Here is a 16,188-nt window from a genome sequence, read left to right on the forward strand (position 1 = left end):
TTTTTTTTTGAGAAATAATTTTAACTTATGGTATCCGCTCTTGATGATAATTCTTTATCATTAGTACAAAATACCAATCGATTTTTAGTATAAATAGAGATTGAACCTCAGATCTTTTTGTAAGATATATATATATATATATATATATATATATATATATATATATATATATATATATATATATAGTATTTCTTTATAAATTCTTTGTAATTAGTTCCATGAAACTAAAATCTGTTTTCCAAAGTAGGAACGACAAAAAATAATAATAATAATAATAATAATAATCTATAATTCCATATTACTTCCACGTTCAATGTCTTTGTCTCCTCTTCTGCAATATCATTCCACATTAATTAAGAATTTATAGTCTTCCTTTTAATGTGAATCCATTTTGAACCCTACCTACCATCAGGTCCGGGTGGTGGTAAAAAAAGGATTGGAAATAATAATGGGGAAAGGTTTTTGTGATCACAAAGTTCATACTATTTTTGTATTGGGTTAATTTGGTTTCTTTTTTTCTTTTCTTCTTTATACAATATATAATTTTTACTCTAATTTAATCTAAGTGTATATATATATGTGTGTGAAGTTCCCTCCTAAAGATTTGAACTCCAGCTCTTACCCCCCACACTCCACAAGCACTTATACTTGTGGAGTGACCATCGCACCAAGAGTGTGCAGTTGTGTGTTAATTTGGTTTCTAACTCTTTGCTATTGTGTCTTTAGTTACTAATAAATGAAAAATGTTCATCCTTATTATTAAGAACAAGATCATTTTGATACCATACCAAAAGATTAAGGACACTTTATTTTTTAAATAGAAAAAACATAAAGATACTTATTTGTTGTTTATCATTTATATTATGTGTCAGTTTAATCTATAATCTTTTGATATATATATATATAAACAATATTATCTAAGACACAAACATATAAGGGAATGGATGAAATAAGGAAATATACTCACACGCCAACATTAAAATTATATGTAATAATTAATGCGACAGAGCAAGTGATAAACTCTTTTCAATATCACACCTTACTAAAGGAGGATTATCATTAAAAAAAAAAATCACAATGTTGACAGTAAAGTGGGAAAGTGTTGTTCTCGAAATTATTGAAGCAGCTAAAATCTTAGACTGTGTCAAACTCATTCATTTATGACTACATCAAAAGGAAGGTTGTCACATTTATAGCCGTATTTAATTCTCCAACTGCAATATTTATGCCCCAACTGCTCACATTTATTCCGACAGATAAACGTACCTGCCGGTGGATCACAATTCACAAGCCACATCCACACCACACCAACCAAGTCTAACGTAAGAGAGAGATAAATGTTGGTTTACATGTGAAGTTAATTAAAATGTGAGTCACAACGGGGTCTTGGACTCTTGGGGTTGATTTTTCTCAAAAAATAAAAAAGACTCGTGGGGTTGATATTTTTTGAGATCTAATATGATATTATGATTCGGCAAGTGGTTTATACTCTCGTAAAATGTTAAAATTACTATTTTTTTTTTTACAAATAAACTAGTATTAATATAATATAATATAATATAATGTAAATAAAAATAATAATATTTGTAGTGAGGTCTAAATAAGAACTAGTAATAATTTGTCATATCAGTAATTTGTAAAAAAGAGTTTGTAGCTATAGTATAACTCTGATTGATCAAGATAAATAGTTATTAAGTAAGTGAAAAAAGTGATGTTTATGATAGTTAAAGGCTTTATAACTGAATTGGCACCTCTCCATGCACAAAGTATTTAGGAGTCTAAGGGAAAAAGGTTCAAGCTGCGAGGTTAACAGCATGTTGTAATTATCTCTAAAAAAAAAGTGATGTTAATAATAAGTTCAAATATCAAATTTTTAGCTCCCATTATATAAATAAGTTACCGAAAATAAGATATATATAAACAAATAACTATCGCAAGAGGTGTGACTTGTAAATACAAACTAGTACTATAATTTTAGAAATTCGGAGGATGGCTTCCACCCTCAAAAAGTTTTTATAAACTTAGCACAGATGGCCATGGGTAGGTTGGAAGCCATCCATGACTAGCAAGGGGAAGGGAACTCAGTCGGGATAATAAGGAAAAATGGGCTGTGGTTTCTAATTCTCTAGAAGAATTTGGGATCACAAGGTTAGTTGTGGCAGAATGTTGAGCTTTTAAGGGATGAATCAATTTGTAATGGCTTTACAACATAATAGGGAGAATTTATTGCAAAAATGGATGACATGCTAAGAATTAGTTGGGAACAATTTATTTAGTTAAAATTGAAAATTCTTTAGTGAAAATACTGTATATAAAGTTAAAGGCTAACTGAAATAATACATTAAGACTTGTGAATAATACCAAAAAATACAATAGAACTCATAAATAATAATAAAAATAAATTAAACAGTATAAAAAAAAAAAAACTGTCTGCTAATGCCAAACGCAATTACCCTGTGAATGAAACGTCACAGTCTGACATATTAAGTGCCATGTTACTTGAATTACAATTACCTCCTTAACACAGTGGCCCATGTCGCGGGCCATGGCTCAGCGTGCTTCCCATAACCTGTGGTATGTAATAATTCTTCTCCCATCACTCATTTAGTTTGAGATATGCTTGGAAGTTGGATGTTAATCTTTTGTTATTTGATTGAAAGTTCTCTTTATATATAAAGAGAGTACCTCATTAACGAGTTGAATTTTTGAAATCAAGCATAAGTACTATGAAAGAAATTTTTATGCAGGTTTTTGGGAAAAATAGGGTTGTGTTATGGACAATGTGTTTATGCTTTATTTGCATCTCCATCCATGTGTGTATATATGTATACATATATTCTGTTTAATGAGATATTTTATTGATAACAACAAGGAAGAAGAAAGCGGAGAGTCTTCCACGTAAGAGTTTGCATGGGTTGGGTAAGATTGGGTTTGAAGGTTTTTTTTTTTTTTTTTTAAATCCAACCTTGTCTGGTTGAGGAATTTACAACCTAATCCAATCTATCATATGTGTAGAAACCAACCCAACCCAAATGAGTCAGTGGGTTATGTTAACTTTTTTTTTTTCCTTTTTCTTCTTCTTCTTCTTTTAAAAAAAAAAAATTTAAAGAACAATCACAAAGCTTACATATTTCATACCTCATAAAAAATTGGACTTTTGTCAACTATTTAAATATTTTTTTCAATAAATTATTATAAATCACGTAATATGCTTAACTTATATTCCAAAATTTCAAATTATTTAAAATTAATTTTTAAAATATCAAAATAAATCACACAAAAAATTAAAATAAGTATAATAAAATAACTTTATACATTCATACATACATACATATATATTTATATGAGCAAGACTTAGGTACAGTACTTAGGTACTGTTCCTTAGGTTCCCATTTTAAGATTCTGCCATGTGGATTTTTTCTTATAGATGGAAGTGTATTTTTTTTTTTAATTAAATAGTCACATAGCTAAATCTTAAGAAAGAAATCTAAAGTATTGTACATAAGTTTTATCCTATATATATAATGTGCTGAAAAAACTATCAATTCAAACTTAACCTAGCCCGAAGCTCACATTAAAATCCTAATCCAATCCAACCCATCAATCTACAAAAACCAACACAAAAACATAATATTGGGTCAGTTTTGTCAAGTTGATGGGTTGTATGCACACCAAGTAGGGATAGAGAAAATGTTGCAGGCCCTAGGAGTTACAAAAGCTGGCCTAGGAGGCCAAATTTTGGGCCGATACATTAGCACCCTTGGGAACAAAACATCATGGATCATCAACAAGGAAGAAATATCACAAACAAGATTAGAAATTTCCCAAGGAGTGTCCTCAACTTTCCCGGTGATGACATCCAAAAGCCCTTAAGCATCCCCTTCAAACAACAGTAAACTAAATTGTATTCAAAAGAGTCCACAATAGAGGATTCTCGGCCTAAGCTGCCTTTGCCTCGGCCCCAAGGAAATCCGCTTTGTACAGGCATGGATTTTGGAATCCCTGTGGTTTTGAATCACAGCAATACTTAAACTTCTTTTGCTTGTTAGTATTATCCTACATAGATTTTTTGGGCTTTTATTATGCTCATCTGTGGTGGTTGCTATTTGGCACAGTGGACCTAATGCAAATGGGCTAATCATGCTGTGTGTTCTTTTAGGTTCCTAGAGAGGCTAATCAAGCTGCTCACTCCTCAGGTAAATGCCACTTCAAACTTTTTTTTTTTTTTTTTTTGTGTGACAAACCTCTTCCTATTCCCTAGTTTTTGCAAGGCTTAAAGCTTGGGTTCCCCCTAGTTGTGATCCCTTTCCACCTTCTGTAGTACAAGACATTTATTCCAGAACAAAAAAAAAACAAAGCCAAGCTCGTTAGTAGTTGTCTCTACTCTTACCATATAGCCCTGGCTGGTGATTTTACTCTCTTGGATTAGATTCTTATTAATGTCTTCTATAATAGGTAGAATTCCATCGTCAAAAACGTATTGGACTTTGTCGGTTCTAGATCTAATTAAAGTAAACCCCAAAAAGTTTAAGACTTAAAGTGATAAGGGCTGCAAAGAAATGAGTTTTATCCAGTATTAAATGTTCATATTAGGTTCAACAATAAATGTTAAATGTTCAAGTTTGGCTTGAACTTGAACCAAGCCTAAAAAATAATGTTTGAATTTGAATTTGACTTGGCTTGACTTAATTCATTAATTAAGTCAAGCTTGATCTTAATATCAAGTTTTTGAGATCGAGATCCACTACAAGTATATTATCAAGCTCATACTAAGTATATTATCAAGTATATTTGGTTTGGATGAGTAGTCCTAACACCCAATTAATTAAAAGCTTAATAAGATTTGAGTTAGTGTGTGTTTGAAACCAACTTATAGTTTTTTGTTTTTTAGCTTTTATGTACAACAAAAAGTTAAAATTGCTTCCAAACAAACACTTGATTGTTCAAGCCCATGGGATTTTTTTGCTATTTAGCAACAATTTGGTTAGTTGGCATATTTTTGAAACATTTTAGCAAACTAACATCTCAAGCTCATTGGACTCAATTTCAACCAACAAAATTGAGTCTCACACACTCGATTTTGATGTTGTGGAAGGCTGATGTGGAAATTTGTATACACTTTGAACTCGAGTCTTACCCACTTGATTTACTTTTACTGATTTGAGAAGCAAAGAAGTAGAACGAAGAAGAAAGGAGATAGAAGGAAAAGAAGAGGAAGAAGAAGAAGAAAATACCCATGGCAAAACCAAACCCACTTCATGAAGTCACCTGCAAAAATCAAACCCACACACACGGCAAAACAAACCCATCCATGGCAAAACCAAACCCACCCACAGAAAAATCTTTCTTATTCTTCTTCGTGTTCTCCAGATGTGTAATATTTGATATTTCTTATAGAGCATAAACCGAGTATATTAGACTCGAGTTCCATGTGTACAAAAGATCCACATCAGCCTATGTCAAAGCATAAATCTAATAGAGCATAAATTAAGTGTATTAGACTCGATTTTTTTCATCGAAATCTAGGATAACAAACTCAAGATGTTAGTTTGCTAAAATGTTTCAAAAACATGTCAACTAACAAAATTATTGCTAAAATGATGCTAAATGGCAAAAAAATCCTCAAACTTATTACAAAGCATATAAACCAACCTAAGCTTCTTTTTCTTTTTCTTTTTCTTTTTTAAGGGAAAAACCAACCTAAGCTTGGTTTGTTTTTTTTTTTTTTTTTTTTTGTGAGTCAAATTGTTCATGAATTTGTTCAATAACAATATTTTTTTCCTGACCTAAATTTAAGATTTAAGTTTAGTTTGTTTATAAACAAACAAACATAATCGAACTAGCTCGAGCTATTTATAAACAATCATTCATTCATAGCTCGTACCCTTTTATGATACCCTTCATAAACTTATTAGAGAATTGTTAAATAAAAAATTTGGAATTCACTCTTGCCTATACTAAAAATCAATAAGTGTATTTGAGAAATAGACCCATTTAGGCCTAAAAATGACAAGGACAAAAAATGAGATTGATGAGATTTTTTTTTTAGAGAGATAGTTTCAACTTATGACATTCGTTTTTTATGATAATTCTTTATTATCATATCAAAATAGCATGAGTTTGATGTGATATTTTTTGGCAGAGAAGATTGATGGGATATGATCTACGATTCTTCGTTGTATCTAACTATCTACCTATTATTATTATTATTATTAAATAAATCAAAAGCCTAAGACCAAAACCAAAACCTCTTAACCTCAGCTCACAGATACATATAATACATTTCCAATTCTATAGTCTCCAAATTTCCAAATCAATCATTATTCTCTTACTTTTTTTTGCAACCAAAAAGAACAAGAAAAGAAGAAGAAGAAGAAGAAAAACTGATATGCAAAGGTCTGGTGCAGCAATGGCGTGGAACGTGTTCAAGTTCTGTACGGCTTTGCGTGGACTTGGGTCCATCATGATCTTGATGGTTCTCGCCATTGTGGGTCTCTCTTATTACACTCTCGTCATAGCCAATTACGGCCCTGCTCTCTTCCACGCTACTCTTCTCGATTCCCTCTTCGCTCTCGCTGTTTTGCTCTTATTCCATTCCTTGGTACTTTCCTATTTCCTATTCTTCAATCTTTGTGTTTTTTTTTTTTTTCTTCTTAAATTTCATTTAGCTATGTACTAAGACAAACCCTTTTGCTTTTTTAATCATTATTATGTTAGAGGTTATGCCTTGAGCTTGTTTGGTCAACGAGAAAATCAAAGAAAAGAAAAAATTGTAGAAATTAAGTGGAGTTAGGTTGATTGGAAAAAGGTATAATGAAAAAAGGGTTGCATCAATTAATGGAAAGTTTGCCTTTGCAGCAAAGAGAAAATTGGGTTTTTGAGGTTATAGATGCATACTTTATTTTATTATTCGAAGTTCTTATATGAAGTTGAATTAAATGTGAACTGGGTATCTTTGATAATATCGAATTGTATTATCAAAGAAAAGAAAATTTGTAGAAACTAAGTAAGTGGGGTCGGGTTAATTGGAAAAGGTATAATAAAAAAAGGGTTGTATCAATTAATGGAAAGTTCACCTTTGCATCTAAGAGAAAATTGGTTTTTGAGGTTACAGATGCATACAATATTTAACTATTAGAAGTTCTTGAATGAATTTGAATTCAATGTGAACTGGGTACCTTTGATGATATCGAATTGTATTCTCAACGAGCTGGAAAAATTGAATTTGCTTGTGTGCTACTGCTATGCAACCGATTGTCTATTGTGAAGCAATTATATGTTGTGAGGTTTAGTTATCAAAGGTGGGAAACAGGTGTGTTGTGAGGGTTTAGAAGAAAAAAAAAGGGTGAAGGTACCAATTTTTCTCATTTCCATTCATTTCAAACATAACAAAAGAATGTTTTTGATGATCAATGATGACTGGTTGTGGTGCAAAATGATATATTATACTAATTTTCTCTTAAGTTGATTTGGTTATGCAGTTGGTGATGCTATTATGGAGCTACTTTTCTGTTGTTCTAACGGATCCGGGTGGCGTTCCCCCAAACTGGAGACCTGTAATGGACGAAGAGAAAGGAGACATGGATCCATTGGTGCATTCAGACTACAATGGACCAGGTTTAGGCACAAACCCGTCAACTATAGACCCAGCAAATCCAAGAATACGGTTTTGTCGAAAGTGCAACCAATTTAAACCACCGCGTTGCCATCACTGTTCTGTTTGTGAGTTCTTTGCATGACATTCTGTCTTCAAAACTTTCATCGTGCTATTGTATGCGACGTACAAAAAATTAATATATGCATTTGTTTTAGGTGGGAGGTGTATTTTGAAAATGGACCATCATTGTGTGTGGGTCGTCAATTGTGTTGGGGCGTTGAACTACAAGTACTTCTGTCTTTTCCTGGTATGTTGATTCTAGTTCATTGGCTTTCCGGTCTTTTTGGATGTAAACATATTCATGCGCTAACTTGAGTGGATTGTTGCCAAGTAATGGGTATGGAAATTAAGATGGATGATTTCCAATTGGATTGTCTTCTCTTTATTTGTTGATGGTCATAATTTTCATGATATAGATATTGTCAATTTCTATGTTTGTTTAACATGCATCATGTCTACAAGTTCAGGATGTTGCAATGGAGTACAGAAGAAAAAGAAACATTGTAGGACAATTATAAATAAAATTTAATGTAATGAAAGATTTTTTGATGTGGTTAATTTGGCGGGAGCGTAATAATCGTACTTTTGAAGATATTGTGAGATCAGTAGATCTTTTGAAACCTGTACTAGTTGGGACCTTATTTCAGTCAGGTAGAATTTGGGGTTTTACACATTGAATTTACATTTCTGAATTTCTTCTTTTTGTTTGTATCTCTTCTTGAGGTACTTGTATTCGTTTTAAGTTCAGAGTGTTCACCATCGTGAACATGATATCCTTTTTATGAAATAAATCTTTGATTGCCTATCAAAAAAAACCTGACAGATATACTGCTTCAGCAGTTTATTGGTACACCAACTTTGGTATACATTCACCCAGATATATTTTTGCATTTAACAGGTTTGCATGGCAATTGACCCCATATTTCATTTCATACATAGAAAAACATCTAAATTAAAGTGAGAGACTGATGTTAGAAAAGAAATTTCAGTAAGAATGTTCTGTTGGAAGTATGCTTGTTAAGATTATGCATTAATCTAAAGCATTGTGTCTAAACAATTTCCATTTTTATTTTTTTATATGTGAATCTCAGTACCTTAGGATTGGATGCTCTATATAGGCATTTGTAATTAAAAAAAGAGTGCTTTATAATGTTATCAACAGTTACTTATCAAAAAGAGTTATTGTATAAGTTGTAATTGTATGGCTTCCCTTTCCCAACATAGTCTAATAACATAAAGGGTTTCAATCACAGTTATGCTGCAAGATGTTAGAGAGGGAAGGGCTATGGTAAAAACTTAGAGGTCTTGGTAGGGTCAAAACTTACAAGAAAAAAAGGAAAAAAAGAAGTGTTTTTCCTTTCAGTTTTGTTAATTAAAATAAAGTTCCAGTTTGATCTTCTTGAATACATCTTCTGCAAGATATTACACACACTGTATGCTCATGGTATTAGATAAAACACTTGCCATTTCCTTCTTTTTATTCTCTATGGTATCTGTGTATGTGTGCCTACATATTACAATAAAAATTTATGATGCTTTTGATTGCCTGAATTTGTTTTAGATTGCCGGGGTGACTGGAGACTATTTAATTGTTCCCGTTGTTTATATGCTTTATGCAGATCTTATCTTCTCCCCCAAGAGAAAGCACAAGCACATCTAGACCCCTTTATTCTCTTTTTTTTTTTAAGTTCTTTTAGAATCTAATTCCCAGCAGGAGGGTCCTTCTTTCATTTCGCATTTGTCCTCAGACAAATCAAGTCAAGAGGAATCCAAATGTAAATAACTAGAACCAATTGATGGGGGGAGATACATATGTAGGTTGGTACAATCTGGGCTATTGCCATATTCAGGATTGAAAGAGATACCATACTGGTCTGGCTTTTTTTCTATTGTTCCTGGTCTATCAAATAAAGTAGCAATTTTTTTTACCAGGATCACATAACATTTTTTTATAGGCAATTTACATTTCATAGTTTCCCCAACAGAGTATTTTTCATATTTGACCTACCCCTCCTTCTAGCTCTGATTTTTTTAACCTATATGACTAATTGGGTGCAATCTATCTATTTTGTCTTGTGCTTTTCTGCTAATGGTGTAATGGAAGTTTCTTAAGGTACATTGAATTGTGTGTCGATTGAAAACTTTGTACAGCTGTTGTATTTGATAGGTTTCATATTAGATTTCATGTAACTCTAATGCTTGAGCATAGTTTTCTATTATATAGAAATTAATTACCAATCAAACATCATGATTAAGGGGTGTATATGAAAATGTTCTAAAAATTAGTGAAGAAGAAATAAAAGAAAAGAAGAGAAAAGTAACGATGACTGAGTGGTATTGTCTAATCTTGATGCAGTTTTACACATTTCTTGAGACAACTCTTGTCACTTTATCATTGTTGCGGTATTTTGTTGGATTTTTCACTGATGGTGAGATAATCGGAACACCAGGCGCCCTTGCAGCGACTTTTATCACATTCAGTAAGTTCTTTAAACCTATAATCTTTTTGTGTAATCTGTCATGTGTATCCTTAAAGTACTTGTAATCACTGATGTTTTATCTATTCAGTTTTGAATTTATCATTTGCACTGAGTGTATTGGGCTTTCTGATTATGCACATATCATTGATGGCGTCAAATACCACCACAATTGAGGTAATACCTTTATCAATGGATTCATACTCATAAATGATTGACGCAAAGTTCTTGATCACTGAATTTCTTGTTTTTAGGCATATGAGAAGAAAACCAATCCTAGATGGCGTTTTGACCTTGGATGGAAGAAAAATTTTGAACAGGTTACCTCCTCTCTGTCCGTTTGTTTGTGTGTCAATGTGTCTGCAAGTGTGGTTTACAAATATCATGGATATGTTGCCATTTCCGTTTCATCTGTTTTGCCAGATGCATTGCCTTGGCCTAAACAAAATAACTTATGGTCCTACTATTACAAACAATATAGTACTTTATGGACCATAGAGCAGAAAGAACCTCATTTAGTTCTTGATTTTAGACTTCCACATGTTAAATTACATCTTAATGAAACATAATTTTATGAGGTTCTGGCTAAAAGCTTAGTACACAACACTCGGTATTTTCATTATAAATTTACTCTAATAACTTCCATTTTCAGCATGTTTGAGTTTATCCATTGTTTGAATGTAAGACCTTGTACCTGAAATTTGGTTTTATACTTCCAATTGTTTGTGGACATGTCCATGCTGTCTTTGTTCCCTGTCTTTGTATTTCCTTGTTCTTGTGTGCACTTCTCTGTACTAAACGAACTGGATCAAACAATGAAATAACTTATGGTCCTACTATTACAAATTATCAAGCTGTAAGTCCCTATGTACCTGAGAGTATGATAGACTGCATTACTATATTGGTGGCTGACAATTAACTCAAAAGTAGCAGACTGAGTATAGTTAGAACACCCTGCCAGTAATGACTTCCAATTGCTAAATCATCACCAGTTCAAGGTAAGGGTATGGATGACTCTAAATAAAAATGATTTGTCATGGTGCAAGAATCACAATGATCTTCCTGCACTACATGTGAGTTCAGAATCCACCATCCTTTCTTTGGTATATGTCACACCACTAAGAGCTCAATAATTTAAAACTAAACTACTTTTGCAATTGCAATCTTCACGTTTGCATTCCCAAAACCAGTTTCTTCTTTTCACAAATTCTTTTCACAATGTTGGTTACGTAGTGAATTTCCTTTTTCTGTTCAGGTTTTTGGGATGGATAGGAAGTACTGGTTAATCCCTGCATATTCAGAAGAGGATCTAAGACGGATGCCAGCACTTCAGGGTCTTGAATATCCAACAAAGCCTGACTTGGATGGGCAGCAGTTCTAGTGATAGATGAGAATGCCAGGAGATCAGGTTGATGTTTCTTTTACCATATGCGGTCCCTGCAACTGAAAAGTATGGATATCATTCTTAGCCATATGGGTTGAACTTTATGCACATTGGCATCCACAATGTAATCATCATCAGGGGGATAAGCTTCAGCCTTTTAGCCATTTTACTTGGCTCTTTGAAGGAGTTGAATCTGTGAGCCTGGAGGTTGAATATCTGTCGAGGTAATTTCTTTTGTTCATGGTTAGTTTAACCTGTGGAAGTGTGGAGGACTCGCAACTTCAAGTTGGTGTAATGAATCTGTATATGTCATCATAATCATCTTTGTGATCATTTATACGATAAATACCACACAGTCAAGCATGCAAGAATGGTTTTAATTGTGATATGGAAAGCATTCTTGATCATTGTAAATGAAATCTGGTTTTCAGTATGGATTTTTGATCAAAGACTAGCACTTTGTTTTGAAATTTTATGAATGCGATTAAATTCTACAATGATGTAATGTAAAACTTCCAATATACACCCTTCAATTAAATATTGCTGCATCAGTGTTTTTCAAATAGAATGACAAGTAAGGTTGTGTTTGTTTCACTGGTAAATCAATTTCAAAAAATATTTTACACATTTGCGTGTGTTTGGTAGCAACTGAAAATTTGGTCAACTAAAAATCACTTACACTTTGACCGTAAAATACCCCTTCTCACCCGTAAAACCATTTCGGCTTCTATTTTACTTTCAATTCATTTCTACCTCTCACGTACTCTCTTGGGTTCTCGCACTCTCCCTCACGCCAGTTGAGCTCCACACTTCTCCTCACGCTAGTCCGAGCTCAACCCTCTCCAATCCACACACCTACGACCCATCTGTTCAAACCCACCCTCGCCAGAAGTCTCCTCCATCTTCGTCGAGCAATGCCCAAACCCAGAAAACCCACCACTCCAAAGAATTCAGAAAACCCATTCCTCAAACCCACTCCGACGAACCCACCACTCCGCGAGATCGAACCCAGTCGCCTCCGTCGCGAGATCAAACCCAGTCCCCTCCGCCACGAGATTGACCCAATCGCACTGGTCTCTCTTCCTTCTTCTCTCAATTTGATCGGATTTGATGAATTTTTTTGTTGGGTTTTGTTTGTTTTGTGTTTATCTATTGAGAAATGATATTATATATTTGTTTAGAAGCTAAGAAAATGTGAGCAACAAGTAGAAAATGTGTTTTCTATAGTATTTTCAAGAACACAACCAAATACAAAAAAATATTTTTCAAAGTATTTTTGAAAATGCAACCAAACACTAGAAAATATTTTCCTTTCTCGAAATTATTTTCCACTTTGCACTGAAACAAACGCAGCCTAAAACACAATACTAATAGAATGTGGTTTCATTCTACTCTTACGTATGGTGCTTTTTGTACGTTAATGATTTCCTCAAAGTCCTTATTCCCTAGCTTGGCAATCTTAGTTGGTGTTCGAAATAAACCTCAACTTGTTAGAGCGGTTTTTATTGGTTCTAGTTTATGTGCGGTTTTTATTGGTTCTAGTTTATGTTTCTTAGCCAACATTTTGGGGTCACTTTCAAAAGATTTATTGTAATATGTGTGGGACGGAGACTCCACTTCCAAAGACTACACTTTAGTTCTGGGAATTGAGTACACATTAATTATTGAAGATTTAAAAGAAAATTCATCAAAAAAGAAGAGTTAAAAGAAAGAAAAAAAAAAAAAGCAGTGGTGGTGTTGGAATTGGGAGAGGGCTTTATGGGAGAGTAAGCAACGTCAAAGATGGCTTATTTTTCTTCTGGCAATAGCACCTTTTTCTTTTTTTTTTTCTTTTTTTATAATTACTAATATTTTTTTAAAGAGAGTTTTAATCTATAGTATTCACTCTTGATAGCTCTTTATCATCAGATCAAAGACATTGATCCGTTTTTGGTTAATCTCTATGTATTAAGGGGATTTAGAAAGTTAGTTATGGCTTTAAAAATTGTCAAAAATACCCCTAATCTAATTAGATAATCTTTATTCTTAAAAAAAATAGGGTTAAAATTGTAATTCAACAAAATTCAAAAACAAAAAACCTACTCGAAAAACTTTTTTCCTAAAAATAAACGCACTCTTTATTTAAATATGAGAAATGATATGTCCACAATATTTTTACAACATTTTTATAACAAATCTTAAGTGACAGGTTGTTACTGGTTGTTATTGTTGGTGCAAAAAAGTAATTTTAGTGTTAGGTTCAAATTTGAACCAATAACAACTAACCACCTATGATTTGTTGTGAAAATATTATGGACGTAGCATCTCTCTTTAAATATATCTCATATTTGATACATTTTTTCCTAAAAACTAGCCCACACTAATTCTAGCAGTTTACTCCATTTCAAATAATAAATTTTAGTTTCTTAAAAATTTCTCCCGATGTAACCTCACTAACAATAGATAAATTCAAATTGAAAAATTACATTAAACTCAAAAAAAAAAAAAAACCACATTACATGTGCTTCGCACATGTGACGAGGTTAGTATGTTTTAAAGTACTATAAAATTGTGTCTAAGTGTGACACTATCTATTTGAAAAAATTTTATGTAAAATATTTTTTAGATGGTATAAATAGAAAGTTTCACTATTCACGCAATCCTTTATAGAATTTAACCTCTTTTTGAAGTTGTGAAAATTGATATGTAAGGTATTATACAAGATGTAACTCAGCCATAAATTGGATTTGAAATTTAAACGGAATTGGAAAATTTTATCCTTTGTTTTCATCTTTAATCCTTTTTTTTTAATGTTTGATCCATTAGAAGAAAATTCGTATGTAAAGGTATTGCCGAAGATGTAACTCAACCATAAGTTGGACTTCTCATCAAAAAAAAAAAAAAAAAATCATAAGTTGGACTTGAAATTTTAAACTGAAGTGGAAAATTTTGTCATTTGTTTCTAACGCCAACATATGATTATTAACTCTATTTTAGAATAATTTCAACTCTAGAAAAAAGGAACCTAAAAAGTTCTAGATAAACCAACTACCTCCCAAAAATAATACAAAGCCCACCCCACACATGGCCACTCTCCTATAATCCCATCTCATTAAATTGTTCATGCTTAGTGGGAATTAGTATCTCTTCATTAAAATTCAAATAATGTTGCATTAGATATAATTATAAATTTGATTAAAAATATATATACTTCTAAATTTATTTATTTTATTATTATTATTATTATTGTAAGGACCAAATTCAGTCCATAGCCCAAACGATTTAGGCAATGGCCCAATGAGCTTAAAACGATGAATTTATTAGAGAGCGGGCCTGATAATGAACGTTCAATGAGTTAGGTGATAGGCTAGTTAGTGTCAAGATAACCAACATAAACAATTTGGACAAAGAAAAATGCTCATCAGTTAGATCCGAGGAAGAACTGTTCTTATATATTTCTTTTGGACTTATACAAATATTCCAATTCTCAGTAACACAGTGCTTTTTTCCTCTCAATCTCAGCTCCCCCTCCTGTAATGGAATTTCTCCTTTTTATACCCCCTTCCCCCTTTTCATCTCAGTCCTCTACGTGTAAATCAGATTGCTAATAATCTTGATACTTTTCCCATCAACACCTTCCTGAAGCCTTTAGGTGCAACTGTAAAGCTGAAAGTTACTGTTCAAGTATTACTTCCTCATTAATACAGCCAAGGGGTTAGATGCAAAACATTCAATGCAATGGCAGCAACTTTCTTCCCAAATATTTCTCAATTCTCTGTTGAATCACCTCATGCTTATCCTTCCAAGCATGGTTGCCTATAGCCCAGTACTTGATGGGTGGTCGGACCTTAGGCCTCCACTCTATTGGCCGAGGAGGAGTCACTCCTCGGACAACATCACTTGTTCATTGTGGCTCGACCTTTTCCTTAGCTCAATAATTATTCTATCTTCGCTAGTACTTATCTATCATCGGGCTATCTGATGTCCTCGGGCGCGACCCACGGCCCAATATCCTTATCTGGGCCTTTCATTCTTATAATAGTCCCTCAAAATTTTACTCTTTCTCTCATCGGGGAAAAGTGGAATTTTGACTTTAAGTAACCGTATCCTCCACACTCGTGTTATTTCCTCACGTATAAATGTCTTTTCACCTACAAAGGAGCATACTCCTGATGCTTCGGCATTTGGGATGCCTCTGCATTTACTCCCTACGTCACTCTATTCCCCACGTCCTACAGTATGATGAAAATCCTACAATGGAGGTTTTTTTTTGTGGGGATTTGAGTAGGAACTCTCCCGCTTACTTTTCCCATCTCTATATAAGTTGCTTGAAAAGTCCGGATGTCCCACTTTTTGAATCTTCAACACTCGAGAATCAGTCCAAGGTGCCTTTCCATACTTTCATAAGTAACGTTTATCCTTCCTTGTCATTTCTAGGACCTTTCCTTCCTCGGCCATCTAATTTACACCTTACTCCCTTAATACTACCCACTCACGTCTCAAATGGGTAGGTTTGTTAACTTGGAAGATACCCCAGAAGGCATAGAGAACTTAAAGGCCCATTACAACATACCTGCTGGGGTTTCAATCCGGCACTGCCCTCAAGGGTAATGGCATGCTAAGAGATCATAGGGGGAGGTAGTAATCCCTATAATCGCCTTCATAGAGGGAGGGATAAGGATCCCTATGGG

At 33.3% G+C, this 16,188-nt stretch overlaps 1 protein-coding gene across 1 annotated transcript; it reads left to right on the forward strand.

The window, feature by feature from the left end:
• The first annotated feature begins 6,211 nt into the window (after positions 1 to 6,211).
• LOC142641144 (putative protein S-acyltransferase 14) lies at positions 6,212 to 11,988 on the forward strand. The gene is made up of 7 exons (XM_075815538.1): positions 6,212 to 6,601; positions 7,482 to 7,722; positions 7,813 to 7,904; positions 10,014 to 10,137; positions 10,226 to 10,311; positions 10,389 to 10,454; positions 11,390 to 11,988. The coding sequence occupies exons 1-7, from the start codon at positions 6,389 to 6,391 to the stop codon at positions 11,513 to 11,515; spliced, it is 948 nt and encodes a 315-aa protein (XP_075671653.1). The 5' UTR covers positions 6,212 to 6,388; the 3' UTR covers positions 11,516 to 11,988.
• Positions 11,989 to 16,188: the final 4,200 nt, after the last annotated feature.

The sequence above is a fragment of the Castanea sativa genome, chromosome 6, assembly GCF_040712315.1.
Source record: "Castanea sativa cultivar Marrone di Chiusa Pesio chromosome 6, ASM4071231v1".
In the NCBI taxonomy this organism is placed as follows: Eukaryota; Viridiplantae; Streptophyta; class Magnoliopsida; order Fagales; family Fagaceae; genus Castanea; species Castanea sativa.

Coding starts and splice junctions, on each gene's coding strand:
- LOC142641144 (XM_075815538.1), top strand. CDS start 6,389: ATGCAAAGGTCTGGTGCAGCAATGGCGTGGAACGTGTTCAAGTTCTGT. Junction 7,723..7,812: donor TTGCCATCACTGTTCTGTTT/GTGAGTTCTTTG, acceptor CATTTGTTTTAG/GTGGGAGGTGTATTTTGAAA. Junction 10,312..10,388: donor CAAATACCACCACAATTGAG/GTAATACCTTTA, acceptor TCTTGTTTTTAG/GCATATGAGAAGAAAACCAA.